Below are 12,049 nucleotides of genomic sequence, written 5' to 3' on the forward strand. Positions count from 1 at the left end.
AGGGTTAAAAGAGGTAAAGGGGACAAGGGGGTGCATTCTTTTATTTTTTGGACAATAGTAGGAGCTATTTTACACTATAAAGAAAGGGAGGGCCTTTTATTTCACAATACAAAAATATTTTCAGATTTTTTACTCCTCCCTCCTCTAAAAAACCCTAAGCATTTTTCTCCTTCACCTTATTTCTCCAACAGCCGCACCACCACTCTTGCCCCTTCGTTCTCCTCTCCCACTACTCCGGCGAGGAGCTCCAGCTCCAGTGAACCGGAGCAGCCCCGAAACCACCACAACCCCATTCGTCTTCTCTCCCCATTAACGCCGACCAACTACCCCCTCACCACCGTCGGAGCTCCGATGAACACCACCGCCACGAACGAAACAACACCACCAGCCGCGACACCTACTCTCTCGCCCTCTTCTTCCCACACTGCTTCGTCACTATCAACGACACCCCAAACAGCCCCCCTTTTTTATGTCTTCTTCACTGCTCCGGCGAGGAGCTTTATGCTCCAGTGAACCGCAGCAGACAACCACGACCCTACACACGACGAACCATCTCCCACTTCGTCTCTTCTCTCTCTTAAAAAAAAAAAAAAAAAAAAAAAAAGCTTCCGGTCTCCACCACTGCTGGAACGACACTGGACAGCCACCGGATGGCGAAAATAACGTCGTGGAAGCAACGCCATCGACCAGCCGCCAACGACGGCCCTCTGTCTTTTCTTCTTCTTCGCTGCTCACTCCCTTCCCCTCTTCCCCTTTCATATTTTTTGCTTTTGTTGTTGCTTTGTTGCAGAACCCATTCAAATACTTGGAACCACACTTTGGTATTCAATTTATTTCCTTGTGGTGACAAAAATTATTTTAAATGGTTGTCTTTAGTTCTGTATGTTGTTTACTATTTCCTCTTCGTATGGGATGTTTTGATTGACGTACATATATTTCTTGGTAAATTTTGTTTCTGTTGATATTTTAAGCATGCTAGTTGCTTGGCATTATTTCTTGTTGCCTTCTCGTTGCTCCAATGTTTCATTTCTATTCGGGTCTACTTCACTGTTGCTATTTGTTGGACTGTTTTTACATTATTTTATGTTAAGTTTTCGTTGGTTGTGTGCTCGGAAAATACTACTCCGGAGGCTAATGTGACTGTCATTGACACTTTTACCCTTTTATCATTTATTTAAACTCATTTGGGCGAATACTAGACCCAAATGGCCGATGAAGAAATTTCCGTCGATTTTCAAGGCCTCCCATGTACAAAAGATGGATTTTTTATTTAAAGTTTATTCATTATTTCTTTAATTCATCCGATAGTTATTTATTCTCTTACTAACATTTTTAATAAGTTGTTTATATATGCAGATCTCGAGATACATCCCGAAGACAATACTTAAGGAACCCGAAGACTTCATCGAATCAATCGTTTGTATTTACTTTCGCATTTTTTTTTATAATTGTACAAAACATAAACTCATAGTATAGTGAAAACTTTATTTTTTTTGAATGTCCTAAATGGAGATATTTATTTACTTGTCATCTTGCATGCTTACTTTAAAGCTTGTCGTTCGCTTTGGTAAAGAATTGGCCATCAATACTTTCATAAATAGATTAAATTGACTTGGTATAAATACTTTGTTAATTAATTCACACTTTTGGCGTTTAAGCAAAGATAATAGTTCATCCTTTATTTTTATACAATTTTTATATACATTTTCTACACATTTTTTACAACATACATTTTACATTCTTTCGTACACACTAATATACCTTTTATTCAAGTTAAATCCACATTATTGACGCTAGGTATTTATTAGGTTGTCTATTTACAATCTTTTATTCTTTAAAAACATTATATCTTTTCACTCATTTTTATACATAATTTCTTATATTTATTTTTTATCAATACTTTTACCAATATTTTTTTTTTACAATTCGTTTGTCCCTTATTCTTTTGGTAGGATATTCATTAAACAAACACTCTTTTACTTAAACTAAGTAGAAATAAGTCAAATCGACTTCATTTTTTTTGAATTCCTTTATTATATAGGCTCTTTACACCAATGAATACTTGGGGATTCCTTTTACATTCTTTATTCACTAATATATCTAGTTATACAATTCTTCATATATTTTATGTTTGATATACACCTTTGTAATTGAAATACATTTTTTATACGGAAAAGGGTCAAATATACCCCTGAACTATCAGAAAATGGTTAAATATACCCCTCGTTATACTTTGGGTCCAAATATACCCTTTCCGTTATACTTTGGGTTCAACTATACCCTTCTATTATATTTTGGGTCCAAATATACTCCTCCTCCATTAAAATTGTCCAGAGACATGAGATACGACGCGCATCGACAACTCCCAGCTGAGGCTGATACCACATAAGATGCCACCTCACCACGCCAACCCATTTACCCTCTCTTCTCCTTCTTCTTCCACCACTACCATCTCCTCCCTCCACAATCTTTGCCACAATTAGCACCACCACACCACATAACAGAGAGGTTCCTGATTATGCGTTATCACGTTAAAAGAACCGAGATTTTTGATTCCTTTCCTTTGATCTCAATGTTCTGTGGTCGTGTTCACTTTAGAAGTATATTGGTCGATTTGAACATCGACACAACACAATTGCCGAAATTGATTGGTCTCAAGCAATAGTATTTGGCGAAGTGTTTTTCTTCTTTTCGCATCTAACCTAAGGCATGTATCCAAATTTTAAGCTCTTCACCAAGAATAGGTATAATTTTCCTCTCCAACTACATGTAATAAACATTTTGTCGCTATCTCGAAGAGAACTTATTCATTTGCAATTGCCCTCTATCATGATATCACCGTCATAGCCTAAACAATTGTATCTAGGTTCTTAGTGTGCGATTTTCCATTCTTCTAATCAATTGCTTAAAAAATATGGTTGCTTCTTTCTCTTCATCGTCAAGTTTCACGCACTTAGTCGGGCACCATCGAATCAGCAAGGCAAATTCCAATCCCAAAGTGTAAGCGGTAAAGTTAATCAGGCAAAAGTCATGAGGTGTGGCGAGATGGTATCGTGGGTTAAGAAAGGAAAGGGAGGGGTAAATAGGTTGGGGGCGAGGTGGCATGCCATGTGGTGTCCACCTCACCGAATTTGCGTTGCCACGACGTCATATTTCATGTCCACCATGGACAATTTTAATTTGACGAAGGGATATTCGGGGACCCAAAGTATAATAAAGAAAGATATTCGAACCCAAAGATAACAATGTAGCGTGATATTTGGATTCAAGATAACGAGGGATATATTTAACCCTTTTCTGATAGTTCAGGGGTAGATTTGACCCTTTTCCGTTTTTTATATGTTTAATATACATACATTCTTTTAATATACATAGCCGCACATTCTTTATATCATTGATATATTTATTTTTACATAGTCTCACATTTTTTTTTTTTATATTCTTAATATAGTTACACATTCTTTACACTAACATATATATACACTCTTTGTACTAACAGATATACTTTTATACTTATTTATGACATTCTCTTTATACTCTTTTATATATTCTTTTTTATTATACATTCTTTATGAATACTTGACACTTGATATAAATACATTTTTATACACTCGTATATATTTAGTATATTATCACCTAGTGTAGCTTTTCATAAAGTCATAACATTTTGAAAAAATGTAATAATAATGATAAAAAGACAGATAATCCCCTCTAAAGTGTTCGCTAAACTAAGTCTAAGGACTGTTTTCTTGGATGTGCTCTGGGAATGCTTAATACCTTCCCCTCGGGGTAAATAAAATCCTTGTACTCTATTTAAGCAAAATATTGGACAATGTCCTCGACTTTGGTTAATTTGCGGAATTTACATTGAGAATTGATGAGAAATTTGGAAAAGAAACAAGTTCGTATAGAGAGCAAAGTAAATTCTAGAGGAAGAAAAATCGTATTGATTAGATGAAAGAATGAATGTGTGTAAGTGTTTTACAAGTGTGGGCCGGATCTACTTTATATTAAATCTGGACCAATAAACTAATAGGGCCAATATAGAAATTGGCCTAATAACCAACTACATCAACTCATATAATTACAAAACAAGAATGAACTGCAACTACTAAATTGTAAACTACAATTAACCAATTCCACAATTAGTAGTAAATCCAAAACCCCGCTACTCCCCCCCCCCCCCCACCAAATCGAGGGTGATAAAACATCCAACTCGGCAAGAAGTGAATGATGAACAGTGTCGGGGGAAATTTTGGTGAAAATGTCAGCTAATTGAATAGCACTGGAGGTGTGATGAAGACTTATCAACCCAGCTTGAAGCTTTGTGCGAACAAAATAACAATCAAGTTCAATGTACTTTGTACGCTCATGAAAGATTGGATTCTTTGCAAAATGAATGGAGGAAAACCAAAATCAGTTAACAATCTAGACAACCAAGTAATTTCACCTACAGCTTTGCTCAAAGATCTGTATTCTGATTCAGCAGAGGACCAGGAGATCACAAGCTGTTTCTTAGCCTTCCAACTGATCAAAACTACCACAAAACAACACACAGAAGCAGGTAATGGACCTCCTACTGTCAGGGCAAGATGCCCAATCACTACCACAGTAGACTTTAAGGGAAAGATCAGCAGAATTATTGAAGAACAAACCAAGACCAGAAGTGCCCCTTAAATATCTGAGCAGATGAATAGCAGCTCTCATATGAGGGACAAAAGGATATTGCATGAAGTGGCTGAGATCCTAGACAACAAATGAGAGATCTGGTCTTTTATGAGTTAAGAAGTTCAACTTACCAACCAAACTTCTATACACATCAGGCTTGGGCAAAGGATCCCCAACACCAGATTTCAACTTTTCATTCAACTCAAGTGGGCAAATTACAGGAGAACAAACCTCAGGCTGAAACTTTTTGAGTAAATCACCAACAAACTTACTTTGGTGAAGCAAAACCCTATTAGGAGAACACAAAACTTCAATTCCAAGAAAGTACCTAAGTAATCCCAAATCCTTGTTCCTAAACTGCTCATGAAAAAAAGACTTGAGAGCATTAATTTCTTCCAAATCAGTCCCAGTCAAGACAATATCATCTACATACACAACTAATATGACTAGAGAATCCCCAGAACCTCTAGTAAAGAGAATAGTCATTTAAAGAGTGTTGCGATCCTCTAGAATGTAAAGCTTGAGACAACTTTGCATACCACTGCCTAGAAGCTTGCCTTAAACTATACAGGGATTTCTGAAGTTTACAAACCAAAGGGACAGAGGAAACATGGACAGAAAGTCCAGGTGGAAGCTCCATGAACACTTCTTCATCTAAATCACCATGGATAAAAAGCGTTGTTCACATCTAGTTGAAACAGCTACCAATGCTTTTTAACAGCAACTGCTATCAAAGGTTTTATTGTGGACATCTTGACAACAGGTGAAAAGGTCTCATGAAAGTCAATTCCTTCAACTTGAGTGTTCTCCCTAACCACTAATCTTGCTTTGTACTTCTCTAAACTGCCATCAGCTCTATATTTGATCTTGTAAACCCACTTGCACCCAATAGGTTTCTTCTCAGGGAGTAATTCAACAATGGACCAGGTATTGTTAGCCTCTAAAGCATCAAATTCCTGCCTCATAGCATCTTAATATTCAGGAATTGGTGCTACTTGAGAATAAGTGTAAGGTTCAAAAAGAGCTTGTTTAGCTAACATAGAAGAACATAAGGTAGAGCTGGAGCTTGGAATAGAGGATTGACAGATGTAGTCTTGAAGATAGCAAGGTGGTTTGTGAGGCCCGGAAGATTGCCTAGTGGGAACAGGTGGTTGAGGTGGGCAAGACTGGGTATTATCAGTTGATGTTAGTGGTTGAGGTGTAGGGGAAGAGAGTGAGTTTGAGGTGCAAGGGCTAGTGGTTAAGGTGTAGGGAAAGATGAGTGAGTTTGAGGAGTAGGGGAAGCTATGGAAATATCATAAACAGATGAGACAGTAAAAGAGGAAGTGAAGGGAGAATCAAACACAGAAAAGGGAACAGTTTGAGAATCATCATAGAAACTGGAAAAAGGAAAGGGAGATATAGAAGTGGAGGACTTGGAAGAATGAAAGAAAGGAAATATAGTTTCATGAAATACCACATTCCTAGAAACAAAACAGGACTGAGAAGCTTGGCAAAAGGAATTATGTAACTTTTATCTTTTCTTGGCAAAAGGATGGCCTATAGACATACATTGTAATGCTCTAGGAAGAAACTTATCTCTATGAGAAGAAGGAACAGTGGAGTAACAAAGGCAGCCAAATGCCCTTAAATGAACATATGCATGAGACTTCCCATATAAGAGCTTATAAGGGCTCTTGTTATACAACAAAGGAAAGGGAAACCTATTGATAAGATAAGTGGCAATTAAGAGACAATCACCCCAAAATTTGATGGGAAGGCTGGATTGAAATAACAAAGCTTTAGCAGTTGCAGGTAAATGTCTATGTTTCCTTTGTACCACCTAATTTTGTTGTGGAGTATAAGGACATGAGGTTTGGTGCACAATCCCTTTATCAGAAAAAAAAACTTGGACCCAGAAGAACTAGAGCCAAGCTCCAGGGCATTGTCACTCCTCACAATTTGGACTTTAGTATTGAACTGAGTTTCTATCAAGGCAAGAAAAGCTTTCAAAATGTCAAAAGCATTGATTTTGGCCCCTAATAAGTGAGTCCAAGTAGCCCTAGTGTAGTCATCAACTATGGTGAGGAAGTATTTGGCTCCATTATAAGTAGGATCATGATAGGGTCCCCAAGTGTCAATATGAATAAGTTGAAATTGGGTAATGGTCTGAATAGAACTATCAGGGAATGGCATCCTGGTTTGTTTTGCTAAAGGACAAATTAGATAAGTAAAGGATTGTTTAGAAGATAATTTGGAACCAATAGGAGAAATAGTTCTCATTTTAGAGAAAGGAACATGCCCGAGTCTATAATGCCACAAAATATCATTTTTATTTATTTGACACACAGATGGATCAATATTTACAGTGGAAACATCAACGGAATCATCGGCAGAAGAATGTGAATGAACATTAGGTGAGGAAGCAAATGGAACAGATGAATTACATGAAAAAGAACTAGAAGAAACATTAGACAAACTTGGAATAGCAGCAGAATGGAATAGCTTGTAAAGGCCACTCTCAGAGTTACCAAAAGCCACTAGCTTCTTCAGTGAAGGGCCCTGTAAAGTACAACCAGTGTTTGTGAATTGAACAATGTTACCATCAGGCTTTACCAGCTCATAAACAAATATGAGATTGAATTGGAAACTGGGAACATAAAGTACATTATGGAGTACCAAATCAGGGAACAAAGTCAAAAAACCAATGTGAGAAACCTAACTTTGTACCCATTAGGGAGTGAGACAAGGCAAGGAATAAGAAGAGTTTTCACATTAAAAAGAAGGGAAATATTAGATGTCATGTGATCAGATGCTTCAGAATCTATGATCCATATTGTTCTATCTATCTTAGTAAGCAAACAGATTTTGAAGTTACTGTGCTCAGGCAGCATCTTACCAGCAAAATTGGCTGAAGACATGAGGTGTGAAGCAGGTTGGTTTGAAGCAGAATCAGTCATGTGACTCCTTTGCAACAAATGGATTAGTTGACAAGATTGTTCCATGCTCAGATCGTAGAATTGGAGCTTGAAGAGAGAAATTTGAATGATGAGGAGTCATATGTGGTTGAGACTCAGAAATATTATTGTTAGCACCTATGTTGTGATTTAGACCAGTATCCAAAATTGATATACCATGAGAACCAATATTTTCAAGCTCAACATGAGCAATAGTTTTTGTATGTGGAACATTTTTGGTGAACTTGAAGTTGGATGGATAACCATGTAGTCTTGACATTTTTCCATGACTGCAATGATCTTTTACAGCATTTACAGTAGAGAGATGATTTATGAGGGTCAAAGTTAACTTTGGGAGGATAATATTATTACTTGGATGTCCCAGCATGGAAAGAGGCAGAATTGGTAGACAAATGAGAAGTGGATGATAGATGCCTTTGCTTCTCATCAGCCAGAAGAATACCATATACAGTACTAATGGAAGTAAGAGGCTTCATCATAAAAATGTTACTTCTAACTTAAATATATGTGCCATTAAGTCCCATGAGGAACTGATATACCTTATGCTCATCCACCTCCTTCTTATTACCACTACAAGTACAAACTGTGAGGTGATTAGCAAATATAGAGGCAATCTCATCCCAGCCCCGTCACCCTTGCCATACCTCTCTTCCAATTCAACCCGAATTTCCCTAGCATGAGCTGAATATTCCACACTTTTAGCTATATCTTTGGTAAGGGAATTAGTCAACCAGGAAACCATAAGATCATTGCACCTTTGCCATTGTCTAGCAAGTGGAGAAGTTTCAGCAGGTTTAGTTGTGGTGCCATCAATGAAATCCAGCTTCTTACGAACGGACAAAGCAACCAGAATTCGCCAACTTCCATAACAAGTTGGCCCCATCAAATGGAATGGATGCCAATGATGCCCCCAAAACATCGGATGGATGCGCATACAGAGTATGACAAGGATGCGTATAATCATCAAAAGCAATGCGATTAGTAGTACTGGAAGATACAGGTAGAGTCCCAATGGAAGATGATTTTGGAATAGCATTAGTAAATTCACTATTGACCGTCATATTTGTGACAAAAAACACTCAAAATATTTGCAATGGATAAGAATCAAACAAAAATTGTTGCACCAACCTAGATATACTCACACTAGAGGGATATACCAAAGAAAAAAAGGGAAAACTACTGTTACCATCATCTTCGCAACCGAAAGGAGGCGGCCTTGAAATTAACTGTGCAAATTGCTCATCAGAACCCTAGATTCTAAAACGAACTCGCCGGAACCTTAATTGTTGATCAAACAAAGAAGAATTGCACACAAACCCTAGAATTGATCAAATAACAGCAAATCCCAAATTTACAACTTCAAAAGAAGGGAAAAAATGATGATAGGATCAATGAAAATTAGAACACAAGATCCATCAAGATCGTCTTCTCTGATACCATGTTAATTTGCAGAATTTACATTGAGAATTCATGAGAAATTTGCAAAAGAAACAAGTTCGTATAGGGAGCAAAGTAAATTCTAGAGAGAGACAAATTGTATTGATTAGATGAAAGAATGAATGAATGTAAGTGTTTTACAAGTGTGGGTCGGATCTCCTATATGGAATCTGGACCAATAAACGAATAGGCCCAATACGTTAAATGGGCCCAATAACCAACTACATTTATATTATATATAAGTGTGGAAGAGGGACCAATACAACATTGACTGCTTGTACCAAAAGTTTTATAAATTGTACACGCAATGAATGCTTGTACCAAAGGCTATATAACTTGTACACTTTAACCAACTACTTTTTTATCCTATGTGGACATATGTCATAGTACTTAATATTTATTCCCTTCTCTTGTATAGATGTATGCACTTCAATTTTAATTCGCCGACACATTTATTTCCTCCGTGCACTTTTACTTGTTCACTTTTGACTTTTCATGTTCTTGCTGAATATTTATTCTCTTCTCATGTATAGACGTATGCAGTTCAATTTTAATTCTCCTACACAAATTTATTTCCTCCGTGCACTTTTACTTGTTCACTTTTGACTTTTCACGTTCTTTAAGAATTAATAAATTCCACGTGGACATATGTCATAGTACTGAATATTTATTCTCTTCTCATGTATATACGTATGCACATCAATTTTAATTCTCTGACACATATTTATTTCCTCCATGCACTTTTACTTGTTCATTTTTGACTTTTCACATTCTTGCTGAATATTTATTCTCTCCTCATGTATACATGTATGCACTTCAATTTTAATTCTCCGAGACATATTTATTTCCTCCGTGCACTTTTACTTGTTCACTTTTGACTTTTCACGTTCTTTAAGAATTAATAAATGAAGTACTCCTTCCGTCCCATATTACTTGGCCACATTACTTGACTTTTCACGTTCTTTAAGATTTAATAAATGAAGTACTCCCTTCGTCCTATATTATTTGACCACATTATTATACTTGACTTTTCACGTTTTTTAAGAATTAATAAATGAAGTACTCCGTTCGTTCCATATTACTTGGCCACATTACTAAAAATATATGTCTATTTTTATATTCTATATTTTTCTTATTATATATAAACGTCCAAGGTGAACGAACACAGCAACAACAAGTTGTATAAAAAGTAACTGAAATTGTACTCTAAGCAGGGACTAACATGTGTACATTTCAGAAGTTAAACATTAATTCTACCTCTTGTGTGTTTACTTTTTAAGTCCCCACGGGTCCGCAGTGTCTTAATTGTCCTTTCATTTTCTTCATTTGGCATATACTCCCTCTGTCTCAATTTAAGTGTCTACATTTGACTAGACACGGAGTTTAAAAAATAAAGATAGACTTTCAAATCTAGTCGTTCTAAATTAAAACTGTGTATAATATAATAAAATATCCTTTAAATCTTGTGATTATAAACTTGACATATAGGATATTTGAATTGTCAATTACCAGATATAAAAAGAGGCGGACGTAACCAAAATAAGACAATTTTTTTTATTTAACAATAAACACCCAAGGTGGATGAACACAGCAACAATAAGTTGTACAAAAAGCAACTAAAATTGTACTCTAAGCCGGGACTAACATGTGTACATTTAAGAAGTTTAACATCAATACTACCTCTGGTGTGTTTACTTTTTAAGTCCTCACGAGTTAATGAGTTGTCTCAATCGTCCTTTCATTTCCTTCATTTGGCATATACTCTCTCTCGTCTCAATCTAAGTGTTCACGTTTTTACTGTATAACGTAGCTTAAGAAATAAAGATAGATTTTCAAATCTTGTGGTTCTAAATTAAAAATGTGTATAATGTAATAAAATATCCTTTGAATCTTGTGATTATAAACTTGACATTTAGGATATTTGAATTGTCAACTTACTAAATATAAAAAACGGCGGACATAACCAAAATAAGATAAATGTTAACAACAATTGAGAAATTAAGGGGAAAAATAAGAGGAAAAGAAAAAATATGGAGACTCAGTAAGGAGAATCGCAGTATCCTTTGCAAAATATACAAACCATAAAGACTAACTAAAATGAGTAACCAAAATATACAAATCATATAATTTGAAAACAAGAATGAACTACAATTACTAAATTGTAAACTACAATCAACCGATTCCACAATTAGTAGTAAATCCAACAACTTTCTTTGCTTGGTCACTTATCATTACGACATAGTCAAGAGGGACCCTTGCGCTTCAAACTTCTATCAATTATTATTACGGAAAGATCTCTTGACCACACTACTTTGGCCATAATGGTATATGATTATTTAGGTCAAATTTAATAACTTATGCTTACTTAATATCATTTCTATCTTTTCTTCTCAAAGCTTATCTTAATTTAAAATTGTATAATAAAGGTTATGGTGATTTTTACATAAGTGTAGCCAAATTTGGATCAAATTGGTGTGGCAATTTAGCAACTCTCTTATTATCATACATGTCTTATTTCACCTCCTGTCTTTTACCACTTTCAATTGTCCTTAGCTCATAAATTAAGATTGACGAAGAATCTTTACCGTTGTTGACTATAGTATGTAAACGGGATTTTAAGAAATATAGTAGAAGAAGACTGCCCCCAAATCCCCGAAAAAAAAAAAACAACTTGACACGACAAATTAAAGAGCTTAAAAATTCATCAAAAGATACATGAAAAGTAATAAAACTCAACTGTTAAGAGAAAATACAGATGAATAATTAAACTGTGATTGGATATTTTGACAGTATAAGTTACAATTCTCAATACTAGAAAAATAGAGTTTTGCCGGCGACATTCAGTGGGAAATTTATGCTATAAAATATGATTTTTCCACCTCATTCCCACCGAACGATCTCACTGGAAAAACGCATGGTGGAAAACAAGTTCCCATTGAAACGCTGGGAAACTTCCTAATTTTTTCGTGTGAGAACTCTACTATTTA

The 12,049-nt window shown here is 35.8% G+C and overlaps 1 protein-coding gene across 1 annotated transcript; it reads right to left on the reverse strand.

Annotated features, from left to right (window-relative positions):
- Nucleotides 1-4,307: 4,307 nt before the first annotated feature.
- On the reverse strand, nt 4,308-5,308 carry LOC132053755 (uncharacterized mitochondrial protein AtMg00810-like). Its single transcript, XM_059445861.1, has 4 exons — nt 5,238-5,308; nt 4,804-5,134; nt 4,574-4,746; nt 4,308-4,527 (listed from the first exon to the last, which is right to left on the reverse strand). Exons 1-4 carry the CDS (start codon nt 5,306-5,308, stop codon nt 4,308-4,310), a joined length of 795 nt encoding a protein of 264 aa, XP_059301844.1.
- Nucleotides 5,309-12,049: the final 6,741 nt, after the last annotated feature.

This window comes from Lycium ferocissimum, chromosome 4, assembly GCF_029784015.1.
Source record: "Lycium ferocissimum isolate CSIRO_LF1 chromosome 4, AGI_CSIRO_Lferr_CH_V1, whole genome shotgun sequence".
NCBI lineage: Eukaryota > Viridiplantae > Streptophyta > Magnoliopsida > Solanales > Solanaceae > Lycium > Lycium ferocissimum.